General features: G+C 48.3%; 1 protein-coding gene across 1 annotated transcript in view; it reads left to right on the top strand.

Moving 5' to 3' along the window:
- LYPLAL1 (lysophospholipase like 1) overlaps positions 1–23,179 on the top strand; it is a 59,737-nt gene that overhangs the window by 26,639 nt on the left and 9,919 nt on the right. Inside the window, exon 3 of the mRNA XM_083175144.1 lies at positions 22,548–22,717. Within this exon, the coding sequence (XP_083031270.1) occupies positions 22,548–22,717 (170 nt within the window). The remainder of the gene's footprint in view (positions 1–22,547; positions 22,718–23,179) is intronic.

The following is a 23,179-nucleotide window of genomic DNA, read 5'->3' as shown; positions in this document are numbered from 1 at the left end:
CATGTTACTGTATCTGTCACTGTGCTGATCATACAGATATGTAGGTAATGTTACAGTGACCGCTGTCCCAGTGTGACCTGTACGGAGTGTGGATGTGCCGTGGTGGACCTCTCCTTACAGACCACCCAGCTCCTATACACTGTACTGAGCCCGGACTACTTTATTACATGTTACTGTATCTGTCACTGTGCTGATCATACAGATATGTAGTAATGTTACAGTGACCGCTATCCCAGTGTGACCTGTACGGAGTGTGGATGTGCCGTGGTGGACCTCTCCTTACTGACTACCCAGCTCCTATACACTGTACTGAGCCCGGGACTACTTTATTACATGTTACTGTATCTGTCACTGTGCTGATCATACAGATATGTAGTAATGTTACAGTGACCGCTATCCCAGTGTGACCTGTACGGAGTGTGGATGTGCCGTGGTGGACCTCTCCTTACATACTACCCAGCTCCTATACACTGTACTGAGCCCGGGACTACTTTATTACATGTTACTGTATCTGTCACTGTGCTGATCATACAGATATGTAGGTAATGTTACAGTGACCGCTATCCCAGTATGACATGTACGGAGTGTGGATGTGCCGTGGTGGACCTCTCCTTACATACTACCCAGCTCCTATACACTGTACTGAGCCCGGGACTACTTTATTACATGTTACTGTATCTGTCACTGTGCTGATCATACAGATATGTAGTAATGTTACAGTGACCGCTATCCCAGTGTGACCTGTACGGAGTGTGGATGTGCCGTGGTGGACCTCTCCTTACATACTACCCAGCTCCTATACACTGTACTGAGCCCGGGACTACTTTATTACATGTTACTGTATCTGTCACTGTGCTGATCATACAGATATGTAGGTAATGTTACAGTGACCGCTATCCCAGTATGACATGTACGGAGTGTGGATGTGCCGTGGTGGACCTCTCCTTACATACTACCCAGCTCCTATACACTGTACTGAGCCCGGGACTACTTTATTACATGTTACTGTATCCGTCACTGTGCTGATCATACAGATATGTAGGTAATGTTACAGTGACCGCTATCCCAGTATGACATGTACGGAGTGTGGATGTGTCGTGGTGGACCTCTCCTTACATACTACCCAGCTCCTATACACTGTACTGAGCCCGGGACTACTTTATTACATGTTACTGTATCCGTCACTGTGCTGATCATACAGATATGTAGGTAATGTTACAGTGACCGCTATCCCAGTATGACATGTACGGAGTGTGGATGTGTCGTGGTGGACCTCTCCTTACATACTACCCAGCTCCTATACACTGTACTGAGCCCGGGACTACTTTATTACATGTTACTGTATCTGTCACTGTGCTGATCATACAGATATGTAGGTAATGTTACAGTGACCGCTATCCCAGTATGACCTGTACGGAGTGTGGATGTGCCGTGGTGGACCTCTCCTTACATACTACCCAGCTCCTATACACTGTACTGAGCCCGGGACTACTTTATTACATGTTACTGTATCCGTCACTGTGCTGATCATACAGATATGTAGGTAATGTTACAGTGACCGCTATCCCAGTGTGACATGTGCGGAGTGTGAATGTGTCGTGGTGGACCTCTCCTTACATACTACCCAGCTCCTATACACTGTACTGAGCCCGGGACTACTTTATTACATGTTACTGTATCTGTCACTGTGCTGATCATACAGATATGTAGTAATGTTACAGTGACCGCTATCCCAGTGTGACCTGTACGGAGTGTGGATGTGTCATGGACCTCTCCTTACATACTACCCAGCTCCTATACACTGTACTGAGCCCGGGACTACTTTATTACATGTTGCTGTATCCGTCACTGTGCTGATCATACAGATATGTAGGTAATGTTACAGTGACAGCTATCCCAGTATGACATGTACGGAGTGTGGTGTGTCATGTACCTCTCCTTACAGACTACCCAGCTCCTATACACTGTACTGAGCCCGGGACTACTTTATTACATGTTACTGTATCTGTCACTGTGCTGATCATACAGATATGTAGTAATGTTACAGTGACCGCTATCCCAGTGTGACATGTACGGAGTGTGGATGTGCCGTGGTGGACCTCTCCTTACATACTACCCAGCTCCTATACACTGTACTGAGCCCGGGACTACTTTATTACATGTTACTGTATCTGTCACTGTGCTGATCATACAGATATGTAGTAATGTTACAGTGACCGCTATCCCAGTGTGACATGTACGGAGTGTGGATGTGCCGTGGTGGACCTCTCCTTACATACTACCCAGCTCCTATACACTGTACTGAGCCCGGGACTACTTTATTACATGTTACTGTATCTGTCACTGTGCTGATCATACAGATATGTAGTAATGTTACAGTGACCGCTATCCCAGTGTGACCTGTACGGAGTGTGGATGTGTCGTGGACCTCTCCTTACTGACTACCCAGCTCCTATACACTGTACTGAGCCCGGGACTACTTTATTACATGTTACTGTATCTGTCACTGTGCTGATCATACAGATATGTAGTAATGTTACAGTGACCGCTATCCCAATGTGACCTGTACGGAGTGTGGATGTGCCGTGGTGGACCTCTCCTTACTGACTACCCAGCTCCTATACACTGTACTGAGCCCGGGACTACTTTATTACATGTTACTGTATCTGTCACTGTGCTGATCATACAGATATGTAGTAATGTTACAGTGACCGCTATCCCAGTGTGACCTGTACGGAGTGTGGATGTGCCGTGGTGGACCTCTCCTTACTGACTACCCAGCTCCTATACACTGTACTGAGCCCGGGACTACTTTATTACATGTTACTGTATCTGTCACTGTGCTGATCATACAGATATGTAGGTAATGTTACAGTGACCGCTATCCCAGTATGACATGTACGGAGTGTGGATGTGCCGTGGTGGACCTCTCCTTACATACTACCCAGCTCCTATACACTGTACTGAGCCCGGGACTACTTTATTACATGTTACTGTATCTGTCACTGTGCTGATCATACAGATATGTAGTAATGTTACAGTGACCGCTATCCCAGTGTGACCTGTACGGAGTGTGGATGTGCCGTGGTGGACCTCTCCTTACATACTACCCAGCTCCTATACACTGTACTGAGCCCGGGACTACTTTATTACATGTTACTGTATCTGTCACTGTGCTGATCATACAGATATGTAGGTAATGTTACAGTGACCGCTATCCCAGTATGACATGTACGGAGTGTGGATGTGCCGTGGTGGACCTCTCCTTACATACTACCCAGCTCCTATACACTGTACTGAGCCCGGGACTACTTTATTACATGTTACTGTATCCGTCACTGTGCTGATCATACAGATATGTAGGTAATGTTACAGTGACCGCTATCCCAGTATGACATGTACGGAGTGTGGATGTGTCGTGGTGGACCTCTCCTTACATACTACCCAGCTCCTATACACTGTACTGAGCCCGGGACTACTTTATTACATGTTACTGTATCCGTCACTGTGCTGATCATACAGATATGTAGGTAATGTTACAGTGACCGCTATCCCAGTATGACATGTACGGAGTGTGGATGTGTCGTGGTGGACCTCTCCTTACATACTACCCAGCTCCTATACACTGTACTGAGCCCGGGACTACTTTATTACATGTTACTGTATCTGTCACTGTGCTGATCATACAGATATGTAGGTAATGTTACAGTGACCGCTATCCCAGTATGACCTGTACGGAGTGTGGATGTGCCGTGGTGGACCTCTCCTTACATACTACCCAGCTCCTATACACTGTACTGAGCCCGGGACTACTTTATTACATGTTACTGTATCCGTCACTGTGCTGATCATACAGATATGTAGGTAATGTTACAGTGACCACTATCCCAGTATGACATGTACGGAGTGTGGATGTGTCGTGGTGGACCTCTCCTTACATACTACCCAGCTCCTATACACTGTACTGAGCCCGGGACTACTTTATTACATGTTACTGTATCTGTCACTGTGCTGATCATACAGATATGTAGGTAATGTTACAGTGACCGCTATCCCAGTATGACATGTACGGAGTGTGGATGTGCCGTGGTGGACCTCTCCTTACATACTACCCAGCTCCTATACACTGTACTGAGCCCGGGACTACTTTATTACATGTTACTGTATCTGTCACTGTGCTGATCATACAGATATGTAGGTAATGTTACAGTGACCGCTATCCCAGTATGACATGTACGGAGTGTGGATGTGTCGTTGTGGACCTCTCCTTACAGACTACCCAGCTCCTATACACTGTACTAAGCCCGGGACTACTTTATTACATGTTACTGTATCTGTCACTGTGCTGATCATACAGATATGTAGGTAATGTTACAGTGACAGCTATCCCAGTATGACATGTACGGAGTGTGGATGTGTCGTGGACCTCTCCTTACTGACTACCCAGCTCCTATACACTGTACTGAGCCCGGGACTACTTTATTACATGTTACTGTATCTGTCACTGTGCTGATCATACAGATATGTAGTAATGTTACAGTGACCGCTATCCCAGTGTGACCTGTACGGAGTGTGGATGTGCCGTGGTGGACCTCTCCTTACTGACTACCCAGCTCCTATACACTGTACTGAGCCCGGGACTACTTTATTACATGTTACTGTATCTGTCACTGTGCTGATCATACAGATATGTAGTAATGTTACAGTGACCGCTATCCCAGTGTGACCTGTACGGAGTGTGGATGTGCCGTGGTGGACCTCTCCTTACATACTACCCAGCTCCTATACACTGTACTGAGCCCGGGACTACTTTATTACATGTTACTGTATCTGTCACTGTGCTGATCATACAGATATGTAGGTAATGTTACAGTGACCGCTATCCCAGTATGACATGTACGGAGTGTGGATGTGCCGTGGTGGACCTCTCCTTACATACTACCCAGCTCCTATACACTGTACTGAGCCCGGGACTACTTTATTACATGTTACTGTATCTGTCACTGTGCTGATCATACAGATATGTAGTAATGTTACAGTGACCGCTATCCCAGTGTGACCTGTACGGAGTGTGGATGTGCCGTGGTGGACCTCTCCTTACATACTACCCAGCTCCTATACACTGTACTGAGCCCGGGACTACTTTATTACATGTTACTGTATCTGTCACTGTGCTGATCATACAGATATGTAGGTAATGTTACAGTGACCGCTATCCCAGTATGACATGTACGGAGTGTGGATGTGTCGTGGACCTCTCCTTACATACTACCCAGCTCCTATACACTGTACTGAGCCCGGGACTACTTTATTACATGTTACTGTATCCGTCACTGTGCTGATCATACAGATATGTAGGTAATGTTACAGTGACCGCTATCCCAGTATGACATGTACGGAGTGTGGATGTGCCGTGGTGGACCTCTCCTTACATACTACCCAGCTCCTATACACTGTACTGAGCCCGGGACTACTTTATTACATGTTACTGTATCTGTCACTGTGCTGATCATACAGATATGTAGTAATGTTACAGTGACCGCTATCCCAGTGTGTCATGTACGGAGTGTGGATGTGCCGTGGTGGACCTCTCCTTACATACTACCCAGCTCCTATACACTGTACTGAGCCCGGGACTACTTTATTACATGTTACTGTATCCGTCACTGTGCTGATCATACAGATATGTAGGTAATGTTACAGTGACCGCTATCCCAGTATGACATGTACGGAGTGTGGATGTGTCGTGGTGGACCTCTCCTTACATACTACCCAGCTCCTATACACTGTACTGAGCCCGGGACTACTTTATTACATGTTACTGTATCCGTCACTGTGCTGATCATACAGATATGTAGGTAATGTTACAGTGACCGCTATCCCAGTATGACATGTACGGAGTGTGGATGTGTCGTGGTGGACCTCTCCTTACATACTACCCAGCTCCTATACACTGTACTGAGCCCGGGACTACTTTATTACATGTTACTGTATCTGTCACTGTGCTGATCATACAGATATGTAGGTAATGTTACAGTGACCGCTATCCCAGTATGACCTGTACGGAGTGTGGATGTGCCGTGGTGGACCTCTCCTTACATACTACCCAGCTCCTATACACTGTACTGAGCCCGGGACTACTTTATTACATGTTACTGTATCCGTCACTGTGCTGATCATACAGATATGTAGGTAATGTTACAGTGACCACTATCCCAGTATGACATGTACGGAGTGTGGATGTGTCGTGGTGGACCTCTCCTTACATACTACCCAGCTCCTATACACTGTACTGAGCCCGGGACTACTTTATTACATGTTACTGTATCTGTCACTGTGCTGATCATACAGATATGTAGGTAATGTTACAGTGACCGCTATCCCAGTATGACATGTACGGAGTGTGGATGTGCCGTGGTGGACCTCTCCTTACATACTACCCAGCTCCTATACACTGTACTGAGCCCGGGACTACTTTATTACATGTTACTGTATCTGTCACTGTGCTGATCATACAGATATGTAGGTAATGTTACAGTGACCGCTATCCCAGTATGACATGTACGGAGTGTGGATGTGTCGTGGTGGACCTCTCCTTACAGACTACCCAGCTCCTATACACTGTACTAAGCCCGGGACTACTTTATTACATGTTACTGTATCCGTCACTGTGCTGATCATACAGATATGTAGTAATGTTACAGTGACCGCTATCCCAGTGTGACCTGTACGGAGTGTGGATGTGTCGTGGTGGACCTCTCCTTACATACTACCCAGCTCCTATACACTGTACTGAGCCCGGGACTACTTTATTACATGTTACTGTATCCGTCACTGTGCTGATCATACAGATATGTAGGTAATGTTACAGTGACCGCTATCCCAGTGTGACATGTACGGAGTGTGGATGTGTCGTGGTGGACCTCTCCTTACATACTACCCAGCTCCTATACACTGTACTGAGCCCGGGACTACTTTATTACATGTTACTGTATCTGTCACTGTGCTGATCATACAGATATGTAGGTAATGTTACAGTGACCGCTATCCCAGTGTGACCTGTACGGAGTGTGGATGTGTCATGGACCTCTCCTTACATACTACCCAGCTCCTATACACTGTACTGAGCCCGGGACTACTTTATTACATGTTACTGTATCCGTCACTGTGCTGATCATACAGATATGTAGTAATGTTACAGTTACAGCTGTCCCAGTATGACATGTACGGAGTGTGGATGTGTCGTGTTGGACCTCTCCTTACATACTACCCAGCTCCTATACACTGTACTGAGCCCAGGACTACTTTATTACATGTTACTGTATCTGTCACTGTGCTGAACATACAGATATGTAGTAATGTTACAGTGACCGCTATCCCAGTGTGACATGTACGGAGTGTGGATGTGTCGTGGTGAACCTCTCCTTACAGACTACCTAGCTCCTATACACTGTACTGAGCCCGGGACTACTTTATTACATGTTACTGTATCTGTCACTGTGCTGATCATACAGATATGTAGGTAATGTTACAGTGACCACTATCCCAGTGTGACCTGTACGGAGTGTGGATGTGTCGTGGTGGACCTCTCCTTACATACTACCCAGCTCCTATACACTGTACTGAGCCCGGGACTACTTTATTACATGTTACTGTATCTGTCACTGTGCTGATCATACAGATATGTAGTAATGTTACAGTGACAGCTATCCCAGTGTGACATGTACGGAGTGTGGATGTGCCGTGGTGGACCTCTCCTTACAGACTACCCAGCTCCTATACACTGTACTGAGCCCGGGACTACTTTATTACATGTTACTGTATCTGTCACTGTGCTGATCATACAGATATGTAGGTAATGTTACAGTGACCGCTTTCCCAGTATGACATGTACGGAGTGTGGATGTGTCGTGGTGGACCTCTCCTTACATACTACCCAGCTCCTATACACTGTACTGAGCCCGGGACTACTTTATTACATGTTACTGTATCCGTCACTGTGCTGATCATACAGATATGTAGGTAATGTTACAGTGACCGCTATCCCAGTGTGACCTGTACGGAGTGTGGATGTGTCGTGGTGGACCTCTCCTTACATACTACCCAGTTCCTATACACTGTACTGAGCCCGGGACTACTTTATTACATGTTACTGTATCCGTCACTGTGCTGATCATACAGATATGTAGGTAATGTTACAGTGACCACTATCCCAGTATGACATGTACGGAGTGTGGATGTGCCGTGGTGGACCTCTCCTTACAGACTACCCAGCTCCTATACACTGTACTGAGCCCGGGACTACTTTATTACATGTATCTGTATCTGTCACTGTGCTGATCATACAGATATGTAGTAATGTTACAGTGACCGCTATCCCAGTGTGACCTGTACGGAGTGTGGATGTGTCGTGGTGGACCTCTCCTTACATACTACCCAGCTCCTATACACTGTACTGAGCCCGGGACTACTTTATTACATGTTACTGTATCCGTCACTGTGCTGATCATACAGATATGTAGTAATGTTACAGTGACAGCTATCCCAGTGTGACATGTACGGAGTGTGGATGTGCCGTGGTGGACCTCTCCTTACAGACTACCCAGCTCCTATACACTGTACTGAGCCCGGGACTACTTTATTACATGTTACTGTATCCGTCACTGTGCTGATCATACAGATATGTAGGTAATGTTACAGTGACCGCTATCCCAGTGTGACCTGTACGGAGTGTGGATGTGTCGTGGTGGACCTCTCCTTACATACTACCCAGCTCCTATACACTGTACTGAGCCCGGGACTACTTTATTACATGTTACTGTATCCGTCACTGTGCTGATCATACAGATATGTAGGTAATGTTACAGTGACCGCTATCCCAGTGTGACCTGTACGGAGTGTGGATGTGCCGTGGTGGACCTCTCCTTACAGACTACCCAGCTCCTATACACTGTACTGAGCCCGAGACTACTTTATTACATGTTACTGTATCTGTCACTGTGCTGATCATACAGATATGTAGGTAATGTTACAGTGGCCGCTATCCCAGTATGACATGTACGGAGTGTGGATGTGTCGTGGTGGACCTCTCCTTACATACTACCCAGCTCCTATACACTGTACTGAGCCCGGGACTACTTTATTACATGTTACTGTATCTGTCACTGTGCTGATCATACAGATATGTAGTAATGTTACAGTGACCGCTATCCCAGTGTGACATGTACGGAGTGTGGATGTGTCGTGGTGGACCTCTCCTTACATACTACCCAGCTCCTATACACTGTACTGAGCCCAGGACTACTTTATTACATGTTACTGTATCTGTCACTGTGCTGATCATACAGATATGTAGGTAATGTTACAGTGGCCGCTATCCCAGTATGACATGTACGGAGTGTGAATGTGCCGTGGTGGACCTCTCCTTACAGACTACCCAGCTCCTATACACTGTACTGAGCCCGGGACTACTTTATTACATGTTACTGTATCCGTCACTGTGCTGATCATACAGATATGTAGTAATGTTACAGTGACCGCTATCCCAGTGTGACATGTACGGAGTGTGGATGTGTCGTGGTGGACCTCTCCTTACATACTACCCAGCTCCTATACACTGTACTGAGCCCGGGACTACTTTATTACATGTTACTGTATCTGTCACTGTGCTGATCATACAGATATGTAGTAATGTTACAGTGACCGCTATCCCAGTATGACATGTACGGAGTGTGGATGTGCCGTGGTGGACCTCTCCTTACATACTACCCAGCTCCTATACACTGTACTGAGCCCGGGACTACTTTATTACATGTTACTGTATCTGTCACTGTGCTGATCATACAGATATGTAGTAATGTTACAGTGACCGCTATCCCAGTGTGACCTGTACGGAGTGTGGATGGGCCGTGGTGGACCTCTCCTTACATACTACCCAGCTCCTATACACTGTACTGAGCCTGGGACTACTTTATTACATGTTACTGTATCTGTCACTGTGCTGATCATACAGATATGTAGTAATGTTACAGTGACCGCTATCCCAGTGTGACCTGTACGGAGTGTGGATGTGTCGTGGTGGACCTCTCCTTACATACTACCCAGCTCCTATACACTGTACTGAGCCCGGGACTACTTTATTACATGTTACTGTATCCGTCACTGTGCTGATCATACAGATATGTAGGTAATGTTACAGTGACCGCTATCCCAGTGTGACCTGTACGGAGTGTGGATGTGCCGTGGTGGACCTCTCCTTACATACTACCCAGCTCCTATACACTGTACTGAGCCCGGGACTACTTTATTACATGTTACTGTATCTGTCACTGTGCTGATCATACAGATATGTAGGTAATGTTACAGTGACCGCTATCCCAGTGTGACCTGTACGGAGTGTGGATGTGCCGTGGTGGACCTCTCCTTACAGACCACCCAGCTCCTATACACTGTACTGAGCCCGGACTACTTTATTACATGTTACTGTATCTGTCACTGTGCTGATCATACAGATATGTAGTAATGTTACAGTGACCGCTATCCCAGTGTGACCTGTACGGAGTGTAGATGTGCCGTGGTGGACCTCTCCTTACATACTACCCAGCTCCTATACACTGTACTGAGCCCGGGACTACTTTATTACATGTTACTGTATCTGTCACTGTGCTGATCATACAGATATGTAGTAATGTTACAGTGACCGCTATCCCAGTATGACCTGTACGGAGTGTGGATGTGCCGTGGTGGACCTCTCCTTACATACTACCCAGCTCCTATACACTGTACTGAGCCCGGGACTACTTTATTACATGTTACTGTATCTGTCACTGTGCTGATCATACAGATATGTAGGTAATGTTACAGTGACAGCTATCCCAGTATGACATGTACGGAGTGTGGATGTGCCGTGGTGGACCTCTCCTTACAGACTACCCAGCTCCTATACACTGTACTGAGCCCGGGACTACTTTATTACATGTTACTGTATCTGTCACTGTGCTGATCATACAGATATGTAGTAATGTTACAGTGACCGCTATCCCAGTGTGACCTGTACGGAGTGTGGATGTGCCGTGGTGGACCTCTCCTTACATACTACCCAGCTCCTATACACTGTACTGAGCCCAGGACTACTTTATTACATGTTACTGTATCTGTCACTGTGCTGATCATACAGATATGTAGGTAATGTTACAGTGACAGCTATCCCAGTGTGACCTGTACGGAGTGTGGATGTGCCGTGGTGGACCTCTCCTTACATACTACCCAGCTCCTATACACTGTACTGAGCCCGGGACTACTTTATTACATGTTACTGTATCTGTCACTGTGCTGATCATACAGATATGTAGGTAATGTTACAGTGACCGCTATCCCAGTATGACCTGTACGGAGTGTGGATGTGCCGTGGTGGACCTCTCCTTACAGACTACCCAGCTCCTATACACTGTACTGAGCCCGGGACTACTTTATTACATGTTACTGTATCTGTCACTGTGCTGATCATACAGATATGTAGGTAATGTTACAGTGACCGCTATCCCAGTATGACCTGTACGGAGTGTGGATGTGTCATGAACCTCTCCTTACATACTACCCAGCTCCTATACACTGTACTGAGCCCGGGACTACTTTATTACATGTTACTGTATCCGTCACTGTGCTGATCATACAGATATGTAGGTAATGTTACAGTGACCGCTATCCCAGTATGTCATGTACGGAGTGTGGATGTGTCGTGGACCTCTCCTTACATACTATCCAGCTCCTATACACTGTACTGAGCCCGGGACTACTTTATTACATGTTACTGGATCTGTCACTTCGGGTGGGGTGTGGTATGGGACTCCGACAGTCTTGATCCTGACTGCCTGTACTGTTGTAAAAAAAAAACTTTTTTCTTGATTAACTTAATAGTTTCTGCATAGATAAAATGATCTGTGTTAGAAATATGGAGGCCGGTGTCCCCTCCGGTGCAGCCGGACAGAAGACAGTCGCTTAGAACCATGAAGGACCCAGTTCTGCTGGTGGTGAAGGGCGGACAATCCAGGCTGAACCCCCATTGCGGTGTGCGGAGGAATTCGGGGAGGGCCAGCCAATTCTCCTACACAGATCTCTCTCTTCCGCTTTGCTTTCTTATGATCAGCATAACAGATTGGACAGTGCACGACCCCAGAGTCCTCGTTCAGCAGCAGCTTCCGTGCACGTTGCCGGCCCACTACAGATAGACCATTGATGCCTACCTGATATTACTGGACTCCTTTATACACATTTATTTTAAGTTGGAATGTGGGGTTATTGAGTTTTCAACACAGCAGGGAGAAAAAAACACTTGTCCTCATAGAACGGTCAAAGAAACGTACTAGGGCAGCGAGTGCTGTCCCAGAACCGTCTGTCCCTAAATCAACGACACCACCTAGTGGCTGATCAGAGTTGTCTCCTGCATGCTACTATCTCTGCCACACCGAGAATCATCACAAGGACGTTCTCCCATCCTTTTTTAAAATACGGCTTAATGGACAATTATCTGTTTAATGATACTTTAGAAGGGGGAAAGCGCACTCTAGTATTCCCAAATGTCAGAACACTGGAGAACACCTTTCCTTATTAGCCACAAGCTGCCATATATTTCTGGAAGTTGTCTGTATCAGTAGTCATCCTGGCAGCACAGCAGAAGCACACTGGAGACTGTGGTTAGTGCCTAGTAATCCTGGCAGCACAGCTGAAGCACAGTGGATACTGTGGTTAGTGCCTAGTAATCCTGGCAGCACAGCAGGAGCACACTGGAGACTGTGGATAGTGCCTAGTAATACAGGCAGCACAGCAGGAGTACACTGGAGACTGTGGATAGTGCCTAGTAATACAGGCAGCACAGCAGGAGTACACTGGAGACGGTGGATAGTGCCTAGTAATACTGGCAGCACAGCAGGAGCACACTGGAGACTGTGGATAGTGCCTAGTAATCCTGGAAGCACAGCTGAAGCACAATGGATACTGTGGTCAGTGCCTAGTAATCCTGGCAGCACAGCAGGAGCACACTGGAGACTGTGGATAGTGCTTAGTAATACAGGCAGCACAGCAGGAGTACACTGGAGACTGTGGATAGTGCCTAGTAATACAGGCAGCACAGCAGGAGTACACTGGAGACTGTGGATAATGCCTAGTAATACTGGCAGCACAGCAGGAGCACACTGGAGACTGTGGATAGTGCCTAGTAATCCTGGCAGCACAGCTGAAGCACACTGGATACTGTGGTTAGTTCCTAGTAATCCTGGCAGCACAGCAGGAGCATAATGGAGACTGTGGATAGTGCCGAGTAATCCTGGCAGCACAGCAGGAGCACACTGAAGACTGGATATTGCTAGTAATACTGGCCGCACAGCAGGAGCACACTGGAGACTGGATAGTGCTAGTAATACTGGCAGCACAGCAGGAGCACACTGGAAACTGTGGATAGTGCCTAGTAATACTGGCAGCACAGCAGGAGCACACTGGAGACTGTGGATAGTGCCTAGTAATAATGGCAGCACAGCAGGAGCACACTGGATACTGTGGATAGTGCCGAGTAATCCTGGCAGCACAGCTGAAGCACACTGGATACTGTGGTTAATTCCTTGTAATCCTGGCAGCACAGCAGGAGCATACTGGAGACTGTGGATAGTGCCGAGTAATCCTGGCAGCACAGCAGGAGCACACTGGAGACTGGATATTGCTGGTAATACTGGCCGCACAGCAGGAGCACACTGGAGACTGGATAGTGCTAGTGATACTGGCAGCACAGCAGGAGCACACTGGAGAATCTGGATAGTGGATGTAATACCAGCTGCACAGCAGGAGCACACTGGAGACTGGATACTGCTAGTAATACTGTCAGCACAGCAGGAGCACACTGGGGACTGTGGATAGTGCTAGTAATGCTAGCAGCACAGCAAGAGCACACTGGAGACTGGGAATAGTGCTAGTAATGCTGGCAGCACAGCAGGAGCACACTGGAGACTGTGGATAGTGCCTAGTAATACTGTCAGCACAGCAGGAGCACACTGGAGACTAGATAGTGCTAGTAATACTGGGAGCACACTAGAGACTGTGGATAGTGCTACTAATGCTGGCATCAAAGCAGGAGCACACTGGAGACTGGACAGTGCTAGTAATACTGACAGGACAGCAGGATCACTCTGGAGACTGTGGTTAGTTCTTAGTAATGCTGGCAGCACAGCAGGAGCACACTGGAGACTGTGGACAGTGCTAGTAATACTGTCAGCACAGCAGGAGCACACTGGGGATTGGGAAAAGTGCTAGTAATACTGGCAGAACATCCGGAGCAGACTAGGGACTCTGGATAGTGCCTAGTAATACATTTAGCACAGCAGGAGCACACTGGAGACGGGAATAGTGCCTAGTAATCCTGGCAACACAGCAGAAGCACACTGGAGACTGGGAATAGTGTTGGTAATGCTGTTAGCACAGCAGGAGCACACTGGAGACTGGATAGTTCCTAATAATACTGGTAGCACAGCAGGAGCACACTGTAGACTGTGGATAGTGCTAATAATACTGGCAGCACAGCAGGAGCACATTGGAGACTGTGGACAGTGCTAGTAATACTGACAGCACAGCAGTAGCACACTGGTGTCTGTGGTTAGTTCCTAGTAATGCTGGCAGCACAGCAAGAGCAAACTGGAGACTTGATAGTGCTAGTAATACTGGCAGCACAGCAGGAGCACACTGGATGCTGTGGATAGTAGTGCTAGTAATACTGACAGCACAGCAGTAGCACACTGGAGTCTGTGGTTAGTTCCTAGTAATACTGGCAGCACAGCAGGAGCACACTGGAGACTGGATAAGGCTAGTAATACTGACAGCACAGCAGTAGGACACTGGAGTCTGTGGTTAGTTCCTAGTAATCCTGGCAGCACAGCAGGAGCATAATGGAGACTGTGGATAGTGCCGAGTAATCCTGGCAGCACAGCAGGAGCACACTGGAGACTGGATATTGCTGGTAATACTGGCCGCACAGCAAGAGCACACTGGAGACTGGATAGTGCTAGTAATACTGGCAGCACAGCAGGAGCACACTGGAAACTGTGGATAGTGCCTAGTAATACTGGCAGCACAGCAGGAGCACACTGGAGACTGTGGATAGTGTCTAGTAATACTGGCAGCACAGCAGGAGCACACTGGATACTGTGGATAGTGCCGAGTAATCCTGGCAGCACAGCTGAAGCACACTGGATACTGTGGTTAGTTCCTAGTAATCCTGGCAGCACAGCAGGAGCATACTGGAGACTGTGGATAGTGCCGAGTAATCCTGGCAGCACAGCAGGAGCACACTGGAGACTGGATATTGCTGGTAATACTGGCCGCACAGCAGGAGCACACTGGAGACTGGATAGTGCTAGTGATACTGGCAGCACAGCAGGAGCACACTGGAGAATCTGGATAGTGGATGTAATACCAGCTGCACAGCAGGAGCACACTGGAGACTGGATACTGCTAGTAATACTGTCAGCACAGCAGGAGCACACTGGGGACTGTGGATAGTGCTAGTAATGCTAGCAGCACAGCAAGAGCACACTGGAGACTGGGAATAGTGCTAGTAATGCTGGCAGCACAGCAGGAGCACACTGGAGACTGTGGATAGTGCCTAGTAATACTGGGAGCACACTGGAGACTGTGGATAGTGCTACTAATGCTGGCATCAAAGCAGGAGCACACTGGAGACTGGACAGTGCTAGTAATACTGACAGGACAGCAGGATCACTCTGGAGACTGTGGTTAGTTCTTAGTAATGCTGGCAGCACAGCAGAAGCACACTGGAGACTGTGGACAGTGCTAGTAATACTGTCAGCACAGCAGGAGCACACTGGGGATTGGGAAAAGTGCTAGTAATACTGGCAGAACATCCGGAGCAGACTAGGGACTCTGGATAGTGCCTAGTAATACATTTAGCACAGCAGGAGCACACTGGAGACGGGAATAGTGCCTAGTAATCCTGGCAACACAGCAGAAGCACACTGGAGACTGGGAATAGTGTTGGTAATGCTGTTAGCACAGCAGGAGCACACTGGAGACTGGATAGTTCCTAGTAATACTGGTAGCACAGCAGGAGCACACTGTAGACTGTGGATAGTGCTAATAATACTGGCAGCACAGCAGTAGTAGTAGTACGTTTATTTATAAGGCGCCACAAAGTGTCCGCAGCGCCGTACATAGCAAATAAAAAAAAAACAAATTACAAGGTAACGTACAGGGTGTGTAGAAAGATACAGTATAAATAGGGGTATAGCTGGTAGAACTAAAATCAGCATCAGTTCAAAAGTAGGTGTCAAAATAGTCAAGGAGACCGAAGATGAAGTAGAGGAAGGGAGGAACAGGACAGGAGCACAGGTGAGGTAATGAGGTAGGGTGAGTACGTGAGGAAGGAGGGCCCTGCTCATAAGAGTTAACATACTAAAAATAGGTGGGTGGACGAACGAAATACAATAGGATAAGTAGGAACGGAGGGGAACGGAGGCAGGATAGGAGGATCAAAAGAGGTTAGGAGGAGGGATAGGCTAGTCGAAAAAAGTGGGTTTTGAGGGAGCGCTTGAAGGAGGTAAGGGAATCAGATAGCCTGATGGGTGGCGGGAGGTTGTTCCAGTGCAGGGGGGCAGCGCGAGAGAAATCTTGGACACGGGAGTGGGAGGAGGTGATTAGGTGAGAGGTCAGTCGGCGGTCAGCGATGGAGCGAAGAGGACGGGAGGGAGTGTGGATAGAGATCAGTGAAGAGAGGTAGGGAGCTGTGGAGGAGGAGAGAGCCTTGTAGGTGGTGGTGAGGAGTTTAAAGAGAACTCGGAAAGGAATGGGGAGCCAGTGAAGAGATAAACAGAGGGGCGAGGCGGAGGTAGAGCGGCGGGAGAGGAAGATGAGCCTAGCAGCAGCGTTAAGAATGGATTGGAGAGGTGCGAGGCGGGTGAGAGGTAGCCCAGAGAGAAGGATGTTGCAGTAGTCAAGGCGGGAGATGACAAGAGAGTGAATGAGAATTTTGGTCGCGTCAGTGGAGAGGAATGGTCTGATGCGTGAGATGTTGCGTAGGTGAAAGCGGCAAGACTGTGAGAGAGCACGAATGTGGGGGGTGAAAGAGAGGGAGGAGTCAATGATGACACCGAGGCAGCGCGTTTGGTCGGTGGACGTGATCTCGGTTTCACCAATGCTGATGGAGATAGTGGGAGAAGAGGGGATGTTCGGGGGATGGAAGATTAGAAGTTCAGTTTTAGCCATGTTTAGTTTCAGGAAGCGTTGGGTCATCCAGGCTGAGATGGCCGTGAGGCATTCGGAGACCTTGGACAGAAGTGATGGGGATAAGTCGGGGGAGGAGAGATAGATTAGGGTATCATCAGCATAAAGGTGGTAATGAAAACCATAGGAGCTGATGAGGGTGCCCAGAGAGGTGGTGTAGAGGGAGAAGAGGAGAGGGCCAAGGACTGACCCTTGGGGAACACCGACTGGCTGGGGGGTAGTAGGAGAGGAGGAGCTCGGAGTGGAGACGGAGAAGGAGCGATCGGAGAGGTATGAGGTGAACCAGGAGAAGACCGTGCCAGTGATGCCAAAGGAGTGGAGGGTGTTGAGCAGGAGAGGGTGGTCAACAGTGTCAAAGGCAGCCAACAGATCAAGCTGGATGAGGATAGAGAAGAGGCCTTTGGATTTAGCCGATAGTAGATCGTTAGTGATCAGGAGCACACTGGAGTCTGTGGATAGTGCTAGTAATGCTGGCAGCACAGCAGGAGTACATTGGAGACTGTGGACAGTGCTAGTAATACTGACAGCACAGCAGTAGCACACTGGTGTCTGTGGTTAGTTCCTAGTAATGCTGGCAGCACAGCAAGAGCAAACTGGAGACTTGATAGTACTAGTAATACTGGCAGCACAGCATGAGCACACTGGATGCTGTGGATAGTAGTGCTAGTAATACTGACAGCACAGCAGTAGCACACTGGAGTCTGTGGTTAGTTCCTAGTAATACTGGCAGCACAGCAGGAGCACACTGGATACTGGATAAGGCTAGTAAAACTGTCATCACAGCAGGAGCACACTGCAGACTGTGGATAGTGCTAGTAATACTGACAGCACAGCAGGAGTACACTGGATGCTGTGGATAGTAATGCTAGTAATGCTTGCAGCACAGCAGGAGCACACTGGAGGCTGTGGATAGTAATGCTAGTAATGCTGGCAGCACAGCAGGAGCACACTGGAGACTGGATAGTAGTGCTAGTAATGCTGTCAGCACAGCAGGAGCACACTGGAGACTGGATATTTCCTAGTAATACTGGTAGCACAGCAGGAGCACACTGGAGTCTGGATAGTGCTAATAATGCTGGCAGCACAGCAGGAGCACATTGGAGACTTTGGACAGTGCTAGTAATACTGACAGCACAGCAGGAGCACACTGAAGTCTGTGGTTAGTTCCTAGTAATGCTGGCAGCACAGCAAGAGCACACTGGAGACTGTGGATAGTGCTAGTAATGCTGACCGCACAGCAAGAGCACACTGGAGACTGGGAATAGTGCTAGTAATGCTGGCAGCACAGCAGGAGCACACTGGAGACTGTGGATAGTGCCTAGTAATACTGTCTTTCAGCACAGCAGGAGCACACTGGAGACTAGATAGTGCTAGTAATACTGGGAGCACACTGGAGACTGTGGATAGTGCTACTAATGCTGGCAGCAAAGCAGGAGCACACTGGAGACTGGACAGTGCTAGTAATACTGACAGGACAGCAGGATCACTCTGGAGACTGTGGATAGTTCTTAGTAATGCTTGCAGCACAGCAGGAACACACTGTAGACTGTGGATAGTGCCTAGTAATACTGTCTTTCAGCACAGCAGGATCACACTGGAGACTAGATAGTGCTAGTAATACTGGGAGCACACTGGAGACTGTGGATAGTGCTACTAATGCTGGCAGCAAAGCAGGAGCACACTGGAGACTGGACAGTGCTAGTAATACTGACAGGACAGCAGGATCACTCTGGAGACTGTGGTTAGTTCTTAGTAATGCTGGCAGCACAGCAGGAGCACACTGGAGACTGTGGACAGTGCTAGTAATACGGGCAGCACAGCAGGAGCACACTGGGGATTGGGAAAAGTGCTAAGAATACTGGCAGAACATCCCGAGCAGACTAGGGACTCTGGATAGTGCCTAGTAATACATTGAGCACAGCAGGAGCACACTGGAGTCTGTGGTTAGTTCCTAGTAATACTGGCAGAACAGCAGGAGCACACTGGGGACTGTGGATAGTGCCTAGTAATACTGGCCGCACAGCAGGAGCACACTGGAGACTCTGGATAGTGCTAGTAATACTGGCAGCACAGCAGGAGCACACTGGAGACTATGATTAGTGCTAGTAATACTGGCAGCACAGCAAGAGCACACTGGAGACGGGAATAGTGCCTAGTAATCCTGGCAACACAGCAGAAGCACACTGGAGACTGGGAATAGTGCTGGTAATGCTGTTAGCACAGCAGGAGCACACTGGAGTCTGTGGATTGTGCTAGTAATGCTGGCAGCACAGCAGGAGCACATTGGAGACTGGACAGTGCTAGTAATACTGACAGCACAGCAGTAGCACACTGGAGTCTGTGGTTAGTTCCTAGTAATGCTGGCAGCACAGCAAGAGCACACTGGAGACTGGATAGTGCTAGTAATACTGGCAGCACAGCAGGAGCACACTGGAGACTGGATAATGCTAGTAATACTGGCAGCACAGCAGGAGCACACTGCAGATTGTGGATAGTGCTAGTAATGCTTGCAGCACAGCAGGAGCACACTGGAGGCTGTGGATAGTAATGCTAGTAATGCTGGCAGCACAGCAGGAGCACATTGGATACTGGATAGTAGTGCTGGTAATGCTTTCAGCACAGCAGGAGCACACTGGAGACTGGATAGTTCCTAGTAATACTGGTAGCACAGCAGGAGCACACTGTAGACTGTGGATAGTGCTAATAATACTGGCAGCACAGCAGGAGCACACTGGAGTCTGTGGATAGTGCTAAAAATGCTGGCAGCACAGCAGGAGCACATTGGAGACTGTGGACAGTGCTAGTAATACTGACAGCACAGCAGGAGCACACTGAAGTCTGTGGTTAGTTCCTAGTAATGCTGGCAGCACAGCAAGAGCACACTGGAGACTGTGGATAGTGCTAGTAATGCTGAGAGCACAGCAAGAGCACACTGGAGACTGTGGATAGTGCTAGTAATGCTGGCAGCACAGCAAGAGCACACTGGAGACTGTGGATAGTGCTAGTAATGCTGGCAGCACAGCAAGAGCACACTGGAGACTGGATAGTGCTAGTAATGCTGGCAGCACAGCAAGAGCACACTGGAGACTGTGGATAGTGCTAGTAATGCTGGCAGCACAGCAGGAGCACACTGGAGACTGGATAGTAGTGCTGGCAGCACAGCAGGAGCACACTGGAGACTGGTGATAGTAGTGCTAGTAATGCTGGCAGTAGAGCAGGAGCACACTGGAGACTGGATAGTAGTGCTGGCAGCACAGCAGGAGCACACTGGAGACTGTGGATAGTAGTGGTATTAGTGCCGGCATCACAGCAGGAGCACACTGGAGACTGTGTATAGTGCTAGTAATGCGGGCAGCACAGCTGGAGCAAACTGGAGACTATGGATAGTGCTAGTAATGCTGGCAGCACACTGGAGACTGTGGATAGTAGTGCTAGTAATGCTGGCAGCACAGCAGGAGCACACTGGAGACTGGATAGTAGTGCTAGTAGTGCTGGCAGCACAGCAGGATCACACTGGAGATTGTGGCTAGTAATGCTGGCAGCACAGCAGGAGCACACTGGAGACTGTGGATAGCGCTAGTAATGCGGGCAGCACAGCAGGAGCACACTGGAGACTGGGAATAGTGCTAGTATTGCTCGCAGCACAGCAGGAGCACACTGGAGACTGTAATATAATCAGTGTAAATATTCCCCATCTGTGTCACCCATGTCTGTTTTCACGAGCAGGACCCTCTCTCCTCATGTGCTTTTCCTACTCTTATCTAAACCATCTTGTGCTCCATACTCGGCATGTAATCCCACGGGTGATCCTTCTGTCAGTGCGGTTATATACCCTGTACGGCATGTAATCCCACGGGTGATCCTTCTTTCAGTGCGGTTATATACCCTGTACGGCATGTAATCCCACGGGTGATCCTTCTGTCAGTGCGGTTATATACCCTGTACGGCATGTAATCCCACGGGTGATCCTTCTGTCAGTGCGGTTATATACCCTGTACGGCATGTAATCCCACGGGTGATCCTTCTTTCAGAGCGGTTATATACCCTGTACGGCATGTAATCCCACGGGTGATCCTTCTGTCAGTGTGGTTATATACCGTGTACGGCATGTAATCCCGCGGGTGATCCTTCTTCTGTCAGTGTGGTTATATACCCTGTACGGCATGTAATCCCACGGGTGATCCTTCTGTCAGTGCGGTTATATACCCTGTACGGCATGTAATCCCGCGGGTGATCCTTCTTCTGTCAGTGTGGTTATATACCCTGTACGGCATGTAATCCCACGGGTGATCCTTCTGTCAGTGCGGTTATATACCCTGTACGGCATGTAATCCCACGGGTGATCCTTCTGTCAGTGCGGTTATATACCCTGTATGGCATGTAATCCCACGGGTGATCCTTCTGTCCGTGCGGTTATATACCCTGTGTACGGCATGTAATCCCACGGGTGATCCTTCTGTCCGTGTGCGTATATACCCTGTATGGCATGTAATCCCACGGGTGATCCTTCTGTCCGTGCGGTTATATACCCTGTGTATGGCATGTAATCCCACGGGTGATCCTTCTGTCTGTGCGGTTATATACCCTGTACGGCATGTCATCCCACGGGTGATCCTTCTGTCCGTGCGGTTATATACCCTGTACGGCATGTAATCCCACGGGTGATCCTTCTTCTTTCAGTGCGGTTATATACCCTGTACGGCATGTCATCCCACGGGTGATCCTTCTGTCCGTGTGGGTATATACCCTGTATGGCATGTAATCCCACGGGTGATCCTTCTGTCCGTGCGGTTATATACCCTGTGTACGGCATGTAATCCCACGGGTGATCCTTCTGTCCGTGCGGTTATATACCCTGTACGGCATGTAATCCCACGGGTGATCCTTCTGTCCGTGCGGTTATATACCCTGTATGGCATGTAATCCCATGGGTGATCCTTCTGTCCGTGCGGTTATATACCCTGTGTACGGCATGTAATCCCACGGGTGATCCTTCTGTCCGTGCGGTTATATACCCTGTACGGCATGTCATCTCACGGGTGATCCTTCTGTCCGTGCGGTTATATACCCTGTACGGCATGTAATCCCACGGGTGATCCATCTGTCAGTGCGGGTATATACCCTGTACTTGTCCTACATTGCCCTGTGCTCTGTAAGTGGGCGCTGTGGATCTCTTGTGGCACCATATACAGGGTAATAATGGTAACCCATGTACAGTATATTCTGATGCAGAAGAGAGATATGACATTCATGTTCTGTTCTATCCCTAGGCCCTACACACCAATGATGGGAGCTCTGTCCAATGTCTGGTTTGATAGGTATAAAATCTCCCGTCAGAGCCCGGAACACCTGGATTCGGTGGACTCTATGTGCCACATCCTGAGCGATTTAATCAGAGAAGAAGTGTCCGCTGGCGTGCCGGAGAGCCGGCTGCTTGTAGGTAAGGGTTTCGCCAGTGCTCAAACCCTAGCTCTGTGTGCCATGTAATGTTCTGTATGCCTTGTACATCTAGCCTTACCACTAAACAGCACCTTTGGTAGAATAGATGTCTGGCGCCAGAAGTCTCACGCATTACTGTAAATGCCACAGGGATGTCACACATTATCCTCGCAGCTGGTAAGTCATTACTGTAAGTGCCACAGGGATGTCACACATTATCCTCGCAGCTGGTAAGTCATTACTGTAAGTGCCACAGGAACGTCACACATTTTCTCTGCAGCTGGTAACTCATTACTGTAAGTGCCACAGGGATGTCACACATTATCCTCGCAGCTAGTAAGTCTTTACTGTAAGTGCCACAGGGATGTCACACATTATCCCTGCTGCTGGTTAGTCATTACTGTAAGTGCCACAGGGATGTCACACATTATCCTCGCAGCTGGTAAGTCATTACTGTAAGTGC

This window comes from Crinia signifera, chromosome 3, assembly GCF_055691185.1.
Source record: "Crinia signifera chromosome 3, ASM5569118v1, whole genome shotgun sequence".
Taxonomy (NCBI): domain Eukaryota; kingdom Metazoa; phylum Chordata; class Amphibia; order Anura; family Myobatrachidae; genus Crinia; species Crinia signifera.
The sequence above is the reverse complement of the archived record's forward strand: the minus strand, read 5'-3'. Positions and strand labels throughout refer to the sequence as shown.